The sequence below is a fragment of the Triticum aestivum genome, chromosome 4B (genome assembly GCF_018294505.1).
Source record: "Triticum aestivum cultivar Chinese Spring chromosome 4B, IWGSC CS RefSeq v2.1, whole genome shotgun sequence".
NCBI classification, from domain to species: Eukaryota; Viridiplantae; Streptophyta; class Magnoliopsida; order Poales; family Poaceae; genus Triticum; species Triticum aestivum.
The window spans coordinates 24,886,324-24,905,866 of record NC_057804.1 but is presented as its reverse complement, the minus strand read 5'-3'; the positions used below and the strand labels follow the sequence as shown (position 1 = coordinate 24,905,866).

The 19,543-nt window shown below is 45.2% G+C and overlaps 1 protein-coding gene across 2 annotated transcripts; it reads right to left on the bottom strand.

The window, feature by feature from the left end:
* Positions 1-14,857: 14,857 nt before the first annotated feature.
* LOC123094274 (uncharacterized) lies at positions 14,858-17,064 on the bottom strand. 2 transcript variants are annotated; one of them, XM_044516317.1, is made up of 5 exons: positions 16,764-17,064; positions 16,381-16,673; positions 16,038-16,302; positions 15,321-15,918; positions 14,858-15,199 (listed from the first exon to the last, which is right to left on the bottom strand). In XM_044516317.1, exons 1-5 carry the CDS (start codon positions 16,788-16,790, stop codon positions 14,907-14,909), a joined length of 1,476 nt encoding a protein of 491 aa, XP_044372252.1. In that variant the 5' UTR covers positions 16,791-17,064; the 3' UTR covers positions 14,858-14,906. The 2 variants fall into 2 exon arrangements, with proteins under 2 accessions (XP_044372252.1, XP_044372251.1); XM_044516316.1 differs by having other exon boundaries at positions 16,381-16,677; positions 16,764-17,062.
* Positions 17,065-19,543: the final 2,479 nt, after the last annotated feature.

The following is a 19,543-nucleotide window of genomic DNA, read 5'->3' as shown; positions in this document are numbered from 1 at the left end:
AAATTCTTGCTCCATAATACGTATCCGGTATCTCTACTCAGAGCTATCCGGATAAACGTTAAGCTTGCATCGACGTAACCCTTTACGACGAACTCTTTTACCACCTCCATAATCGAGAAAATTCCTTAGTCCACTAGTTACTAAGGATAACTTTGACCGCTGTCCTGTGATTCATTCTTGGATCACTCTTGTACCCCTTGACTGACTCATGGCAAGGCACACTTCAGGTGCGGTACACAGCATAGCATACTGTAGAGCCTACGTCTAAAGCATAGGGGACGACCTTCGTCCTTTCTCTCTTTTCTGCCGAGGTCGAGCTTTAAGTCTTAACTTCGTACCTTACAACTCAGGCAAGAACTTCTTCTTTGACTAATCCATCTTGAACACCTTCAAGATCATGTCAAGGTATGTGCTCATTTGAAAGTACCATTAAGCGTTTTGATCTATCCTTATAGATCTTGATGCTCAATGCTCAAGTAGCTTAATCCAGGCTTTCCATTGAAAAACACTTTCAAAATAACCCTATATGCTTTCCAGAAATTCTACGTCATTTCTGATCAACAATATGTCAACAACATATACTCATCAGAAATTTTATAGTGCTCCCACTCACTTCTTTGGAAATACAAGTTTCTCATAAACTTTGTATAAACCCAAAATCTTTGATCATCTCACCAAAGCATACATTCCAACTCCGAGATGCTTACTCCAGTCCTTAGAAGGATTGCTGGAGCTAGCATACCTTTTAGCATCCTTAGGATCGACAAAACCTTTCTGATTGTATCACACACAACCTTTCCTTACGTAAGTTGGTAAGGAAACTCGTTTTGACATCCATCTGCCAGATTTCACAAATGCAGCTTATGCTAACATGATTCCGACGGACTTAAGCATCGCTACGGATGAGAAAATCTCATCGTAGTCAACTCCTTGAACTTGTGAAAAACTCTTTGCCACAAGTCGAGCTTCATAGATGGTGACATTACCATCCACGCCCGTCTTCTTAAAAATCCATTTATCTCAATGGCTTGCCGATCATTGGGCAAGTCCGTCAAAGTCCATGCTTTGTTCTGATACATGGATCCTATCTCGGATTTCATGGTTTCTTAACCATTTGTCGGAATTTGGGCCCACCATCGCTTCTCCATAGCTCGTAGGTTCATTGTTGTCTAGCAACATGACCTTCAAGACAGGATTACCGTACCACTCTGAAGTAGTACGTATCCTTGTCACCCTACGAGGTACGACAGTGACTTGATCCAAAACTTCATGATCAATATCATAAGCTTCCACTTCAATTGGTGTAGGTGCCACGGGAACAACTTCCTGTGCCCTGCTACACACTAGTTGTAGTGACGGTTCAATAACCTCATCAAGTCTCCACCATCCTCCCACTCAATTATTCGAGACAAACTTTTCCTTGAGAAAGGACCCGATTCAAGAAACAATCCATATTGCTTTCGGATCTGAATTAGGAGGTATACCCAACTGTTTTGGGTGTTCTATGAAGATGTATTTTATCCGCTTTGGGTTCGAGCTTATCAACCTGAAACTCTTTCACATAAGCATCGCAGCCCCAAACCTTTAAGAAACGACAACTTAGGTTTCTCCAAACGGTGTCATCTCAACGGAATTACGTGGTGCCCTATTTAAAGTGAATGTGGTTGTCTCTAATGCCTAACCCATGAACAATAGTGGTAATTCGATAAGAGACATCATGGTACGCACCATATCCAATAAGGTGCAACTATGACGTTCGAACACACCATCACACTATGGTGTTCTAGGCGGTATTAATTGCGAAACAATTTCCACAATGTCTTAATTGTGTGCCAAAACTCGTAACTCAGATATTCATCTCTATGATCATATCACAGACATTTTATCCTCTTGTCACAATGATCTTCTACTTCACTCTGAAATTACTTGAACCATTCAATAATTCAGACTTGTGTTTCATCAAGTAAATATTCTCAACATCTACTCGAATCATCTGTGAAGTAAGAACATAACGATATTCACTGCATGCCTCAGCACTCATTGGACTGGACACATCAAAATGTGTTACTTCCAACAAGTTGCTTTCTAGTTCCATTTTACTGAAACTGAGGCTTTCAGTCATCTTGCCAATGTGGTATGATTTGCATGTCTCAAGTGATTCAAAATCAGGTGAGTCCAAACGATCCATCTGCATGGAGTTTCTTCATGCGTATACACCAATAGACATGGTTCGCATGTCTCAAACTTTTCAAAAACGAGTGAGTCCAAAGATCCATCAATATGGAGCTTCTTGATGCGTTTTATACCATTATGACTTACATGGCAGTGCCACAAGTAAGTGGTACTATCATTACTATCTTATATCTTTTGGCATGAAAATGTGTATCACTACGATCGAGATTCAATAAACCATTCCTTTAGGTGCAAGACCATTGAAGGTATTATTCAAATAAATAGAGTAACAATTATTCTCTTTAAATGAATAACCGTATTGCGATAGACATAATCCAATTATATCTATGCTCAACGCAAACACCAATCTCGATGGTAGAGGGAGCGTGCGATGGTTGATTATATTAACATTAGAAACACTTCCAACACATATCGTCAGCTCACCTTTAGCTAGTCTCCGTTTATTCCGTAGCTTTTATTTCGAGTTACTAACACTTAGCAACCGAACCGGTATCTAATACCCTGGTGCTACTAGGAGTACTAGTAAAGTACACATCAACACAATGTATATCCAATATACTTCTATCGACCTTGCCATCCTTCTTATCTACCAAGTATCTAGGGTAATCCTGCTCCAGCGGCTATTCCCCTTATCACAGAAGCACTTAGTCTCGGGTTTGGGTTCAACCTCGGGTTTCTTCACTGGTGCAGCAGCTGATTTGCCGTTTCATGAAGTATCCCTTCTTGCCCTTGCCCTTCTTGAAACTAGTGGTTTCACCAACCATCAACAATTGATGCTCCTTCTTGATTTCTACTTTCGCGGTTTCAAACATCACGAATACCTCAAGGATCATCATATCTATCCCTGATATGTTATAGTTCATCACGAAGCTCTAGCAGCTTGGTGGCAATGACTTTGGAGAAACATCACTATCAAGTGATTGTTGCACTCAGACAATCTGAGCACAAGCTCAACGATTGAGCTTTTCTCCCTTAGTTTGCAGGCTAATAAAATCGTCGGAGGTCTCATACCTCTTGACGTGGGCACGAGCCTGAAATCCCAATTTCAGCCCTTGAAACATCTCATATGTTCCGCGATGTTTCGAAAAACGTCTTTGGTGCCTCTACTTAAACCATTTAATTGAACTATCACGTAGTTATCAAAACGTGTATGTCCGATGTTCGCAACATCCACAGACGACGTTTGGGGTTCAGCACACTGAGCGGTGCATTAAGGACATAAGCTTTCTACTGTCCGCATAATCGCTACTTTCAACTTTCAACTATATTTTCTCTAGGAACATATCTAAACAGTGGAACTAAAGCGCGAGCCTACGACATAATTTGCAAAGATCTTTTGACTATGTTCAGGATAATTAAGTTCATCTTATGAACTCCCACTTAGATAGACATCCCTCTGGTCATCTAAGTGATCACATGATCCGAGTCAACTAGGCCGTGTCCGATCATCACGTGAGACGGACTAGTCATCATCGGTGAACATCTTCATGTTGATCGTATCTACTATACGACTCATGCTCGACCTTTCGGTCTCCGTGTTCCGAGGCCATGTCTGTACATGCTAGGCTCGTCAAGTTAACCCTAAGTGTTTTCGCTGTGTAAAACTGTCTTACACCCGTTGTATGTGAACGTAAGAATCCATCACACCCGATCATCACTTGGTGCTTAGAAGCGACGAACTGTAGCAACGGTGCACAGTTAGGGGAGAACACTTCTTGAAATTTTGTAAGGGATCATCTTATTTACTACCGTCGTCCTAAGTAAACAAGATGCATAATCATAATAAACATCACATGCAATTATATAGTTGTGACATGATATGGCCAATATCATATAGCTCCATTGATCTCCATCTCCGGGGCTCCATGATCATCTTGTCACCGGCTTGACACCATGATCTCCATCATCATGATCTCCATCATCGTGTCTTCATGAAGTTGTCATGCCAACGACTACTTCTACTTCTATGGCTAACGCGTTTAGCAATAAAGTAAAGTAAGTTACATGGCGTTGTTCAATGACACGCAGGTCATACAATAAATTAAGACAACTCCTATGGCTCCTGCCGGTTGTCATACTCATCGACATGCAAGTCGTGAATCCTATTACAAGAACATGATCAATCTCATACATCACATATCATTCATCACATTCTTCTTGGCCATATCACATCACATAGCATACCCTGCAAAAACAAGTTAGACGTCCTCTAATTGTTGTTTGCATGTTTTACGTGGCTGCTATGGGTTTCTAGCAAGAACGTTTCTTACCTACGCAAGACCACAACGTGATATGCCAATTTCTATTCACCCTTCATAAGGACCCTTTTCATCGAATCCGTTCTGACTAAAGTGGGAGAGACTGGCACCCGCTAGCCACCTTATGCACCAAGTGCATGTCAGTCAGTGGAACCTGTCTCACGTAAGAGTACGTGTAAGGTCGGTCCGGGCCGCTTCATCCCACAATACCGTCGAAACAAGATTGGACTAGTAACGGTAAGCATATTGAACAACATCAACGCCCACAACTACTTTGTGTTCTACTCGTGCAAAGAATCTACGCAATAGACCTAGCTCATGATGCCACTGTTGGGGAACGTAGCAGAAATTCAAAATTTTCCTACGTGTCACCAAGATCTATCTATGGAGAAACCAGCAACGAGGGGAAGGAGAGTGCATCTACATACCCTTGTAGATCGCTAAGCGGAAGCGTTCAAGTGAACGGGGTTGATGGAGTCGTACTCGTCGTGATCCAAATGACCGATGACCAACTGCCGAACGGACGGCACCTCCGCGTTCAACACACGTACAGCCCGGTGACGTCTCCCACGCCTTGATCCAGCAAGGAGAGAGGGAGAGGTTGAGGAAGACTCCATCCAGCAGCAGCACAACGGCGTGGTGGTGATGGAGGAGCGTGGTAGTCCAGCAGGGCTTCGCTAAGCACCGCGAGATATGAGGAGAAGGGAGAGAGGTAGGGCTGCGCCAAGAGGAGAAGTTCTCATGTGTATGGCAGCCCCAAACCTCAACTATATATAGGGGGGAAGGGGGCTGCGCCCCCTTTAGGGTTTCCCACCCCAAGGGGTGCGGCCAAGGGGGGAGGAGTGCCTCCCAAGTTAAGTGGAGGCCTCCCCTCTAGGGTTTTACCCTTCCCATGCGCATGGGCCTTGGGGGGGGGGTAGGTTCCCCTGGCCCATTAAGGCTAGGGCGCCCCCTACAGCCCATGCTACTGTATTGGGCGTGGTGGAACAATTTCCGGACCTCCGGACCCCTCCGGAATCCTCCGGAACCTTCTGGAAGCTTCCCGGTACAATACCGAAAAAACCCGAACTTTTTTCGGAACCCGAACCACAACTTTCCATATATAAATCTTTACCTCCGAACCATTCCGGAACTCCTCGTGACATCCGGGATCTCATCCGGGACTCCGAACAACATTCGGTAACCACATACAAGCTTCCTTTATAACCCTAGCGTCATCGAACCTTAAGTGTGTAGACCCTACGGGTTCGGGAGACATGCAGACATGACCGAGACGTTCTCCGGTCAATAACCAACAGCGGGATCTGGATACCCATGTTGGCTCCCACATGTTCCACGATGATCTCATCGGATGAACCACGATGTCAAGGACTCAATCGATCCCGTATACAATTCCCTTTGTCTAGCGGTATTATACTTGCCCGAGATTCGATCATCGGTACACCGATACCTTGTTCAATCTCGTTACCGGCAAGTCTCTTTACTCGTTTCCGTAACACATCATCCCGTGATCAACCCCTTGGTCACATTGTGCACATTATGATGATGTCCTACCGAGTGGGCCCAGAGATACCTCTCCGTTTACACGGAGTGACAAATCCCAGTCTCGATTCGTGCCAACCCAACAGACACTTTCGGAGATACCTGTAATGCACCTTTATAGCCACCCAGTTACGTTGTGACGTTTGGTACACCCAAAGCATTCCTACGGTATCCGGGAGTTGCACAATCTCATGGTCTAAGGAAAAGATACTTGACATTAGAAAAGCTTCAGCATACGAACTACACGATCTCTATGCTAGGCTTAGGATTGGGTCTTGTCCATCACATCATTCTCCTAATGATGTGATCCCGTTATCAACGACATCCAATGTCCATAGCCAGGAAATCATGACTATCTGTTGATCACAACGAGCTAGTCAACTAGAGGCTCACTAGGGACATATTGTGGTCTATGTATTCACACATGTATTACGATTTCCGGATAATACAGTTATAGCATGAATAAAAGACAATTATCATGAACAAGGAAATATAATAATACTTTTATTATTGCCTCTAGGGCATATTTCCAACAGCGCAAGTGAGTGACCAACTAAGATCAGCACATATGCATGTACCAGTACCGGCGTCGGTGAAGCGAGGTCTTTGGCACCTGCCGTGCATGGCCTCGCATCCGGGACTCGAATGTCTTTCCCCAAGAGATGTGGCAGCGCGGCGAGCCGAAGATGCGGCCGGAGCGCGGGTGGGTTGCCATCGCCCGCACGGCTGCCATGCTGGCCCTCGGGCAGGATTTCCGTGGGCGTGTCTTGTACGCCACCACACCGTCGGCGACGGCGGCCTGGCCGCCGACGAGCTCGATGAGGCAGCAGCGCTGCCTGTCTCCTCTCCCATCGGCAACGAACAGAGGCAGCGCCAGAGAACAGAGGGAGTATCAATGCGGCATTACGTGAGAGTTCAGGGGCTGTCTGCAAAAATCCAGCCCTCCACAGCTGCCACGTGCGCCGCACGTGACCTCAGAACAGAGAAAACTGGGTGTCCGACCGGTTCAGCTCGCGTGTGTGACTTAAATGCACCCGCAACGCAAGTTCTGTGACGGGTTTTTCCAGTTTGCAAGTTGTGTGACTAAAGTGCACCCGCAGAACAAGTTCTTAGACCGCGAGTGCCATTTACTCTTTCGAACTAGATTGTCAGGCAGTGGTGCAGATGCTTAACAATCCAGAAAGGAATTTGTCCGCTGTAGGACCTTGGGTGCAGGATATCAAAATGATGTTGAACACACTGCAGGAAGCAAAGGTGTCGTGGGTTCGTCGTTCTGGGAATGTAGCCGCTCATAAACTTGCTAGAGTAGGTGTAGGAGAGAACCGATCGGAGATTTGGGTGGACTCACCACCAGACTTTATTTTGGATGTAATAGCAGACGAGATCCCTAGTTTCGTTTAAATAAAGCGGCATGATTTCCCCCTTAAAAAAAAGTAAGACAGGTGATGTATGTACCCCAACTCGAAACTCTTGTTTAACCTTCCACTTAGGTCGTCCACCACCTAGAGATGGATAATCTTCTCCTTTGTTCCTATACAAGCACAAAGAGAAAAAAAAGGAGAACCTTAATGATATTTAACCAGCTGTAAAATAACAATCTATTCATGGTATTGTGTAACAAAAGAAACCTACATACAACGTACGTACCAATGCCCGACAGAGCAGCATGTTAAGATATGACATATAAGGCTGCGAGGGCCTTGTGCACGGCCGCTTCTGCTTCTGCTGCACCGATCTATAGCTCGTGACCAGGTGTGACTATCAATGTTGTACTTCGCAAAACGATGCTCCATCGAACGGTAACAGACAATAGTATTCGCCTCAACAAAAGGAAATGCCTTGGAAGATACACAAACATTCCTTTGCCCCATGAAGATAGTGTTTTCTCCCATATCTCTTATCGGAATAAAATTTCCCAAGACAAGGTCGGCAAGCTTATAGACTGTCATACATGATAGGCAACTGTCGTCGTGGCCAACCACTAAGGGCGTGTTTGGTTGCCTGGGTGTCTCTAGCCTGCATCGCATGGGGGAACCTGGTTGAGCATGGCCTGGTTGAGGTGATGCAAAGAGGAGCTGAGATGTGTGTTTGGTGGGCTGCATAATATTAGTGCATGAGGGATGCTATATACAAAAGATGTTGTTTGGTAGGCTGCATTTGAGCTTAATATTATGAATTTTGGGAACTTTTTTCTCTTCCAATTTGAATCATTTCAAATGAATTTGAATCATTCCATGGACAAAGAGAACCTGTAAAACAAGTCTGAACTAAAATCTAAACAAAACTCAAGTTTCAATTTTATTTATCAAAAAACTTGTCTGAACTAAAGAAACAAGTCCGAACCAAACTCAAGTTTCAGTGTTATATATCAAAATCTGAACCAAACAAGTATGAACTAAAATATGAACAAACGAGGTGGAGGGCGACGAGTTGGCTGGGGCGTAGATGGGCAGCCGGTAGGAGACGCCGACGGCAAGACTCGACTAGGCTTGCCAGAAGGATTGGGAGCGATGGGGGAGAAACACGGCTCCCTTTGCGGCTCGCAGCGGGCAGGTGCTCCTCTCCCCCTTCTTCCTCTCGATTAGTGGCAGACGACGTGGCCCCCGACGTGGTGTGGTGGAACACCAGAGAGGGAGCACGGACCCGTGGTGGACGAGGCGGCTGTGGAACCCGACGATGCCAAGGTGAGGCGGAGAGGGAGCTCGAACCGGTGGTGGGCGAGGCCCCCGGCGTCGGCGTGGAGGAGCACCGGCGACGGAGCCTGTATGGGTGGCGGACGAGCACTAGTAGAAAAAGGGTCAAACGTGAAGCACATTAGTGCCGGTTTGTATTTGAGCCGGCACAAATGTATACATTAGTGCCGGTTCCAACGGCTAGCCGGGCCGCTCTCATTAGTACCGGTTTGTGGCTAACCTTTAGCACCGGTTCGTGCCACGAACCGGTACTAATGAGAGTGGTGGCAGGATGTTGTCAGTCTGGGCCCCCTCCAGCACCTTTAGTACCGGTTCTTGGCACGAACCGGTACTAAAGGTTGTCCTACATAAACCCTTCGTCCACCCGAGCTCGCTTTATTCTTCCCCTTTCCCCTCTCCTCTCTGTTCTTCCCCTCTTTCTCTCGAGCTCATCACACATTTTGCCCAAAGTTTGTCAAGATTTGAAGGCCCCCATCCATTCAAATGATCACAAAGGTTAGCAACTTTGTCCTTTCATCTCTCATTGCTAGATTAGCTCTTGCAATGCTTTATATAGTTATTAATTTGTGAGTTTGGTAATTTGGGAGGAAATATATATATGTGCTAGTATTTGATTTATATGCAATTTGAGGTTAAAATAACACTTAGTTTGCATATGTAGGTGTGGTTTACTTAGTGCCTTCTAAATCTCCGTCGTAACCACCGTCGATCGCCCGCACCGTCCCGTCGCCGGCACCACCTTGTGGTGAGCCTCTTGTTCATGAAATTTTATATAAAAAATTCATGTTTGTGTGATTTGGATATATAGTTACTCGTATAATAATTATCTTACCCGTACGTTATTTGTTATACATAGTGCCATGGTTTTGATATCCGTCCCCGTCGGCCCTCGTCCTTGTTATGATTCGGATGTGGTATATTCTCTTTTAAAACTATTTGTTGCATTTCGTGTTTATGACAAATTATGCCCATCAAGTTGACATAGATATTTTTATCTAGGAGGTATGTGAACCGGAAATTCCAACCGACCCTATTGTCGAGAGGTTAAATTTAGTTGAAAGAGAAAACGAGTACTTGAAAGAAAAATTGAAAAGAATTGAGGGGGAGAAGATGGAATTGGAGTTGCATGTTGCCGATGTCGTCGATGATCACAAGATCAAGAAGGAGAAAATGCGCTTGAAAATTAGAAAGATTAGAAAATATGCCATTGATAGTGAGGCTTGGTATCATTATGCTGTTGGATCAATTGTTACCTTAGTTGCGATCTTGATCGCATTTGTTGTTGCATTTAAATGCTTTAGCTAGAGAGTTATTTGTTTGTTGCATTTAAGTGTTGTATGAACTTTATATATGAACTTGTATTAATTTGGTCTATTCGGTGTTGTGTAATGAAGATGAGCCGGCAATGGATGTACGATGACCGATGCTCTCCCCAGTTCGTTGAGGGCGTGCATACTTTTCTGCTTGCGGCTGAGGCAAACAAGTGGGCGGATGGTTTTATGCCTTGTCCATGTGCTGGCTGTAAGAATGGTCGCAATTACTCTACGTCAAGAACCATTCACGTCCACCTGTTTGAGTGCGGTTTCATACCCCACTATAATGTTTGGACCAAGCACGGAGAAAGAGGGGTTATGATGGAAGACAATGAAGAAGAAGAGGACGACGACAGCTATCCTGGCCATGGGTTCCTGCCAAGGTGATGTGGTATTCTCCTATAATACCACAGTTGAAACATTTGTTCCAAAACAAAGAGCATGCCAAGGCGATGCGATGGCACAGAGAAGACCGTAAGAAAGACGGAAAGTTGAGAGTACCCGCTGACGGGTCGCAGTGGAGAAAAATCGAAAGAAAGTACGGGAAGGAGTTTGCAGATGACGCAAGGAGCGTATGGTTTGGTCTAAGCGCAGATGGCATTAATCCTTTTGGGGAGCAGAGCAGCAACCATAGCACCTGGCCTGTGACTCTATGTTTGTATAACCTTCCTCCTTGGTTGTGCATGAAGCGGAAGTTCATTATGATGCCAGTGCTCATCCAAGGCCCTAAACAACCCGGCAACAACATTGATGTGTACCTAAGGCCATTAGTTGAAGAACTCTTACAACTGTGGAATGGAACAGGTGTACGTGCATGGGATGAGCACAAACAGGAAGAATTTGACCTAAAGGCATTGCTGTTCGTGACCATCAATGATTGGCCTGCTCTCAGTAACCTTTTAGGACAGACAAATAAGGGATACCACGGATGCACGCACTGTTTGGATGATACCGACGGTATATATTTGAATAGTTGTAAGAAGAATGTGTACCTGAGACATCATCGATTTCTTCCGAGCAGGCATCCCGTAAGAAAGAAAGGCAAGCATTTCAAAGGTGAGGCGGATCACCGGACAAAGCCTCGCCACCGTACTGGTGCTGAAGTACATGATATGGTCAAGGATTTGAAGGTGATATTTGGAAAGGGTCCTGGCGGACAACCTGTTCCAAAGGACGCTGACGGACGCGCACCCATGTGGAAGAAGAAATCTATATTTTGGGACCTGCCATATTGGAAAGACCTAGAGGTCCGCTCCGCAATCGACGTGATGCACGTGACGAAGAATCTTTGCGTGACCCTGCTTGGCTTCTTGGGCGTGTATGGGAAGACAAAAGATACACCTGAGGCATGGGAGGACCAGCAACGTATGCACGGAGAAGACGTCATACATTAGGGTCATGCAAGCTACGCTCTTACCAAAGAAGAGAAGGAAATCTTCTTTGAATGCCTGCTCAGTATTAAGATACCGTCTGGCTTCTCGTCGAATGTAAAGGGAATAATAAACATGGCAGAGAAAAAGTTCCAGAACCTAAAGTCTCATGACTGCCACGTGATTATGACGCAACTGCTTCCGGTTGCATTGAGGGGGCTTCTACCGGAAAACGTTCGATTAGCCATTGTGAAGCTATGTGCATTTCTCAATGCAATCTCTCAGAAGGTAATCGATCTAGAAATCATACCAAGGTTACAGAATGATTTGGTGCAATGTCTTGTCAGTTTCGAGTTGGTGTTCCCACCATCCTTCTTCAACATCATGACACACGTCCTAGTTCACCTGTGCGAAGAGATTAACGTTTTGGGTCCTGTATTTCTACACAATATGTTCCCCTTTGAGAGGTTCATGGGAGTCTTAAAGAAATATGTTCATAACCGTGCTAGGCCAGAAGGAAGCATCTCCAAGGGCCATCAAAATGAGGAGGTCATTGAGTTTTGTATTGACTTTATTCCTGACTTTAAGCCGATTGGTGTTCCTGAATCGCGGCATAAGGGCAGACTGGATGGAAAAGGCACGCTAGGAGGGGAACAAATAATATGTATGGACGGACATTCTCTCACTGAAGCAAACTACACAGTTCTACAGAATTCCGCCTTGGTGGCTCCGTATATGGATGAACACAAGAATTTGCTACGCTCCAAACACCCGGAGCGGTCTAATGACTGGATTACACGTGAACAAACCAGGAGTTTCGCCAGCTGGTTGCAGACACGTACCATGCATGACACCTCTATTGAAGATGACATGTACTTGTTGTCCCAGTTACCATCTTCAAATATAATGACTTTCAAAGGGTACGAGATAAATGGTAATACATTTTACACGATCGCCCAAGATAAGAAGAGCACCAACCAAAACAGTGATGTCCGCTTTGATGCAGAAACCAAGACGGGAAAGGAAACATATTATGGTTATATACAGGACATATGGGAACTTGACTATCGACGTGGTTTAAAGGTCCCTTTGTTTCGGTGCAAATGGGTCAATATGACACGAGGCGGGGTAACGGAAGACCCACAGTACGGAATGACAACAGTGGATCTCAACAATCTTGAGTATGCAGACGAACCATTCGTCCTAGCCAATGATGTGGCACAGGTTTTTTATGTGAAGGACATGTCTACCAAGCCAAGAAAAAGAAAAGATAAGGAAGCGAATGCATCGTACGATGAGCCAAAGCGGCACATAGTTCTTTCTGGGAAGAGAAACATCGTGGGAGTGGATGACAAGACAGACAAGTCAGAAGATTATGAAAAGTTTGATGAAATTGCTCCATTCACAGTGAATATTGACCCGAGCATCCCGTTAAATGATGAAGATTTTCCATGGTTACGGCGCAAAGGGACACACGCGAAGAAAAAGTTTCAAAGATCTGGGATGTGATCGGCTTCACTAGCTATCATCACTTTCTTCTGTGTTTCGCACCGAGAGGGGAATCTCTGTAATAGTTAGGGTAGTTATGTGTTTTGGCATTTGAAACGCGAAGAAATTTTATGTGCAAACAAATTCTTTCATGCCTTTACTGATTTTTAAAGTTAAGTTATTCACAAACTAGTGATTCACACTAATTTCAAATAATTCAAAATTTAAACTATTCAAATTTGAAAACTACGGGCACTAACAGAAAGTTTGTAATTTTTTGTACCTAAAACAAAAATGTTCACAAAGAAACTCTAAATACACAAAAAAAACAACACAAAAATAAATAAAGCAAAAAAATAATAAAAAAAGCCCTAACAGAAAGTTTGTAATTTTTTGTACCTAAAACAAAAATGTTCACAAAGAAACTCTAAATACACAAAAAAAACAACACAAAAATAAATAAAGCAAAAAATAAAATAAAAAAAAGCCCGCCTACTAGGCCAGAGCGGCCTGCATACGACTAGAAGAATTTTTTTCAAAACTATGTTATTTTTTGTAGCAATTTCGGAAACTATAGCGTAGAATGAAAAAAAACGCAAAACTAGTAGCCCGTCGGCCAGGAGTGGGCCGAAGTAGTACTTTTCGGCCACAACTAGGCCGAAATAGTACTTTTCGGCCATAGCTAGGCCGAAGTAGCACTTTTCGGCCACGCTTAGGCCGAAGTAGCACTTTTCGGCCACGCTTAGGCCGAAGTAGCACTTTTCGGCCACGCTTAGACCGAAATAGACTTTTTGGTCAAGTTTAGGCCGAAAAGTCACTTTTTGGTCAACCCTAGGCCGAAGTTGCATGGCTCATGCTGAATTGTATTGTGTCGCCACCCGTTTCCCGCCCACCCGTTTCCCGCCACCCGTTTCCCGCCAACCCCTTCCCGTCATATGTTTCCGCCACCCGTTTCTCGCCAACCCCTCCCCGGCAATCCCTTCCCATCTTATTTTCCCGCCAATCCGTTCCCGCCTTATTTTCCCGCCAATCCCTTCCCGCCTTATTTGCCCGCCAATCCCTTCCCGCCAACCCTTTCCCGCCATACCGCAGTTATTCTTTCCCGCCATTTTCTCCTCTGTATCTATAAAACCCCCTTCAGGCGGAGGTGGATAAGCATTCCAGTGTAGTGTAGTCGAGATGTCCCATTATCCATTCGATCGTAGTTTTCACCCTAAGATGAGCAGCACTCTGCTGAGTCTAGCTACCGATTTCAGGATGGACAATAGGATAGTTCCATGGGACGAACTCACCAGTAGTGACACCATAATGAATGAGTTGGCTCACCAACTACGTAGGTCTGGGTGGCCTGAAAGGACCTATGAGGAGGTACGTCAAGAACTTCTTAGGTTGCATGAAAGGTGGAAGAAGGTGGTGGAGCCGAAGAGTGAAACTTTCAGAAGGACTGCAGAAAAGCATCCATTTTTATGGACTGAGGAGAGCGAGGACGACGATGATATCTTCATGTCGCCGCTTCCGGGTTCTGCATCCGCGAAGGGCAAGAGTTCTGTATCGACCAAGGGCAAGAGTTCTGCATCGACGAAAGGCAAGAAGAGCGCATCGTCGAAGGGCAAGAGGGCTGCATCAACGGAGGATGACGATGATGACTTCATGTAGTATGTAAGATGTATTCCAGTTGTACCGTTTCATTCAGATGTATTTGCATTATTAGTTTGTATTGTATTATTGTAGGGCATTATGTTCTATCTGAATTTCATTTTGTAGTATGTAAGATGTATTGCACAAGTTCAGCCGCACCGTTTAATTCAGATGTACTTGTATCTTAATTATCGGTTGTAGTCTATTTGGAAGTGTAACTGAAATAAGAATGCGAATTAATAGTAATATGTGTCTCGCATACATAAAACAATATATGTCTCCTGATCACATAGAAGCAAGTGCGATAGTAACACATACATGAAGCATGTCTCATACATAAATACTGACACACAGTTGCGAATAGTCTGAAACTAACATAGATAATGAGTCATACATAGATAGATAAGCATATCACTGCGGGGGACGACGACGAGTCTGGGTCTTCCTCGGGCGAGGACCCGAAGGCGATAAGCGCTGAGGCGGTGGACGAGGCTCGCGATAACCACGACCATAGTTAACCTCGTCTGTCACGGTCTGTGTCTCCTGCGTCGGTGGTGGTGGTGGAGTGTGAAACACTGTCTGCGAGAAGCCATAAATGTTTGTAGCTTGGTCATCATCCTCGCGGTCGCCCTCAAAGTACGAAGCACCACCACTAAGGATCGGTGACTGCTCTGAATGCATGAACGGTTGCGACTGGTTGCCGCCTGCGGTAAAGTAAAATTGATACAAATGCATGAACGAAGCACCACCAGTAAGCATCAGTGACTGCTGAGAATGCAAGAACGATTACTACACTGTTCAAAAGAATGTAGTGAGTAGTGTTACCTAGATTCATCTGCTGATGCCAGTAAGCGCTCCCTAGCTGTGAAGGAGGTGGCTCATGCCAGGAAGAGCTCCCTGGCTGTGAAGGAGGTGGCTCATGCCAGGAAGAGCTCCCTGGCTGTGAAGGAGGTGGCTCATGCCAGGAAGAGCTCCCTGGCTGTGAAGGAGGTGGCTCATGCCAGGAAGAGCTCCCTGGCTGTGAAGGAGGTGGCTCATGCCAGGAAGAGCTCCCTGGCTGTGAAGGAGGTGGCTCATGCCAGGAAGATCTCCCTGGCTGTGAAGGAGGTGGCTCATGCCAGGAAGATCTCCCTGGCTGTGAAGGATGAGGTTCTGCACGATGCACAGAGGGTCGTGGTTCTGAACGGTGCACAGAGGGTCGTGGTTCTGAATGTTGTACAGAGGGACGTGGCGGACGATGTGCTGGAGGAGGAAGTGCAACATCCGAAGTCCGTCTACACGTAACAGCTGCGTAAATCCCGCGTAGCTTGTCATCAAGACGCCTCAACCATGAGACGCCCTCTCGCGGTGGGATAGTTTCTCCCCTCTGAAAGCGCCGCATTAAAGCGGAAACCTCCTCTCGCGCCTGTACTGTCAAGTCACCCTGTACACAAAGAATGAACCAATTATATGCTCGTTGTATGATAGACACCACGAATAGACAACCAAGCGAATATGTCCAGATTAACAAAAGACTTAACATATGAGAACCAAGGCATTTACCGCGTGGTGTCTGGTTCCCACAACAGAGGCAGTTGGGTACATATCGCTGGTGAGAGGGGCTTCGATCTGATCAGTAGCAGCTGATGGAACCAAGTAGATCCTCGTTGTATGCCGGTAACGCTGCAGATACAACCCAAACATTTCCCAGTTAAAGGGCCGAACCTCACCCCAGATATTTGTCGCAGCGGTAGTCCATTCGTCAACGTAAGGGGTAATGCTCTCAAGCCAATAAGTCATGGACTTGTTTCCTCCTAGGCGACTGTCCCTGAGATTGACATGCGCGATACATGATTAGGTATATTATGAATGCAGAGCTGCCAACTAAAATAGTATTAGTACTTACTTGTGCACGTGGTCTGGCAAGTGTGGAATATCTGGAATCGCAGGCTCTTGATATAGACCGAACTGTCTCATCACCCTATGAAGAGACATCTCCTCAACCGTCACGTCGAACACCAACTTGGCCTTGGTCATCCAAAAGTGCCGATCTCTAGTGCACAATCCAGAAATCCCAACTGGGTACCTCGATGATATAGCCTGAGGCGAGTATGGCTCCCAAATAACTTGATCCTCGTGCAAACTATCAAACTGCGCCATGAAGGACGGGTAGCATCCCCTAACCTGAGTATGCGCAAACTGTCTCTGTGCATGACAACAAATAAGCATTAGTAATACTATTGAATGGCAAGAAATAATTGAATTAATTGTTACTTAATATAAAAGTACCTCTCGCCGTGTCCAAACAGATCCCATAGTAGGTAAGTCGCCGATAGCAGGCACATAAGTCCCAGCTAAGTCCTCCAAACCAAAAGGTTTATCAATGTAGACATAGGGTCGTCCAATAGGGAACCTCTCGTATGACCAAAGCTGCAACAATAATGGACATCCAACAAGACTAGATTTTCTAGACTTCAACAAGCAAGCTTTGCACAGGCCTCTGTACGTAGCCGCCAACACAGCAGAACCAAAACTCCTCTGTAGAATATCCGCAGGGCAACGTGCGTCAGCTATCTCTCGTGCAATACCGATGAGTCGTGCATCGACAGTGGTCACGTGGTTCTCCGTAAACATTGTCTTGCCGAATAGCCAAAGAATATATGCCCTATGAGTAGGAAGCTGAACCTCATACCTCCTTTCTTCATTCCCTATGAGTCTGACACTGTGCTTCTTTGCTTTCTCTATCTTCTTTGCCATGTATTCCATGACACGGCTACAATAAGGTGTGTTCTGATTATCTTCAATATGCTTCTTTGCTAACTCGTGCCTTTCTCTGAAATATCTCAAAGTGCCATGGAATACAGCCTCCACAATAGCTGTGAGTGGCAATGCTCTATTCCCTCTCAGCACAAAGTTATACACCTCTGCAAGATTGGTTGTCATGTGGCCATACCTAGCTCCATGTGTGTCATGCAGCAAAGACCAATTCATTGGAGGCTCTTTCTCTATCCACTCAGAAAAATTCTTTATTGCCCTTCCCTTCTTTCTCTTAGTATTAGGAGGGTCAATTGCTGGCAAGTCACAAAGACCAACTGGCTCCTCTAGCTCCGCGATGAGTGCTGCTAATTTAACCTGATCTTCTTCCATTTTCTTCCTTGCACGGACCTGCTTCTTAGTAAACTCATCTAGTTTTGACCAAATAAATTCGTATTTCCGCTGCTGGCTCTGCTTGCATAATTTTTGAACAAGTTCATCAACCGCTTGTTCTTGAACTGTGAGAAAAAATTAGCCCCAAGATGGCGCATGCACCACCGGCTCTGCAAGTCCCTCCAAGGTGTTGGTTCGTCATCTGCTGGATTCCGAAGTGTCTTCACGGCCTTCAATATACCAGCATGTCTGTCATGAATGACACACACGTTTGGTCGGTCCTTCACGATGGCAATTTTCACTTGGCGGAAGAACCAAACCCAGCTGAGAAAGTTCTCACCCTCCACAAATGCCATGGCAAGTGGGATGATTTGATTGTTCCCGTCCACACCAATAGCAGTAAGGATTTGCCCTCTATACTGACCGGTCAGGAATGTACCATCCACAAACATAACAGGAGGACAATGCCAGAAAGCTTCGATGCACATAAGTGCCCGGATTCCTTTCCTTCAGTATGCCCAGGAGACGGACAACATTATCATATGAGTCGAAGAACGTCCCAAACCTTTCCTCCATAGCCTTCTGCTTAGCCCTCCAAGCCTTCCCATAAGCAATGACATAATTCCATCTGACCTTCACTGCTGTCTGGATGTGTTTTGCTTCCATATCTTTCTTCTCTACTATCTCAGTATACATGAGTTGCGCAATGAGACTTGAAGTCAGGTTCGGATGCTTCACCAGCAGGTTCGTCCTCACACAATTATGTGGGACGACAATGGTGACAACCCAGTGGATGTCATACTTCGGCACGTGACCGTGCACCTTCCCAGGACAACCTGTTACAACACATTTCACGGTATAGTTTGTTGGACTTGATATGTGTGTCTTGAAAACCCTCTGCGTAGACATAGCCCACTTTATCACCGCATACTTCAATTTTTTCTTTGTATCAAACATAGCCCCTATTTGTACTTGGTTCAGATTATACTGCCATGGAGTCTCATGGCCATCGTTCACCGTAAGGCCGGTGGATATGTCCTGCTCCCATGCAGAAGGAATCGGTACCTCAACTTCATCCTCAGAATTTTCAGAATCCAGTTCCTCCACCAATCCATCCTCGTCCTCTTCCTCCATCACCCTCTGCATTTCATCCCCTTCCTCATCCCCATCAGCAAAACCAGAAACAGCTAATATTATCGACTGGCTACTCTGCCCAGTATCAGGACCACAAACATTGTGTGGCACGTAGTCTGACTCTTTCTCCGGTTGGCTAGCATCCACATCTTGTGGCTGTGACCCGGATAAAACAATCTCGTTAGCCACTTCACTGCCTTGGCCGGGTTCATACCCCCTGTGGAGTTGTACGGTATTCTCCTTCTTCGGCACAGGTTGCACAAGTGCATATGGGTGGATTCTTCGGTCTCGGCAGCGTCTTAACAGGGACAACCAATGCTGGCTCCTATCTACCGGCATCAACTCCCACTTGACATTTTTACAAGATTTGGTCCACAATGCATGAATACTGACGGAACATACTTCAGGATCCAGACCGAAACTAGTTGTCAACCAGTACTTCAACTGTCTAATGTCCAGTCTGTCCGGGTCAGCTAGTGTCATAACGCCATTTTTAAACTCGCTAAGATCAACCCCCAACTCATTATATCGAACATTACCAGCGCCGTAGTAAACATTCAGATTTACTGATTCAGACATTTTCACCTGTCAGACATTGCCATCTTCTCATTAATCACAACGAACTATGCGCTAAAATGCCTCCAAAAATATATTAACACTAAAATTCATAATATGACTTATATACACTAACTAAACTATATTAATCACAATATACACTAATTTTATCCGCTACACGAACTATGCGTTAAAATGCCTCCAGAAATATATTAACACTAAAATTCACAATA

Excerpts from the sequence above, each read along its gene's own strand:
- LOC123094274 (XM_044516316.1), bottom strand. The coding sequence starts at position 16,819 with ATGTGCCTGCTATCGGCGACTTACCTACTATGGGATCTGTTTGGACAC. Across the intron at positions 16,678-16,763 it reads CTGTTTGGACACGGCGAGAG|ACAGTTTGCGCATACTCAGG; the intron begins GTACTTTTATAT and ends TCATGCACAGAG. Across the intron at positions 16,303-16,380 it reads TTGCCAGACCACGTGCACAA|GGACAGTCGCCTAGGAGGAA; the intron begins GTAAGTACTAAT and ends TGTCAATCTCAG.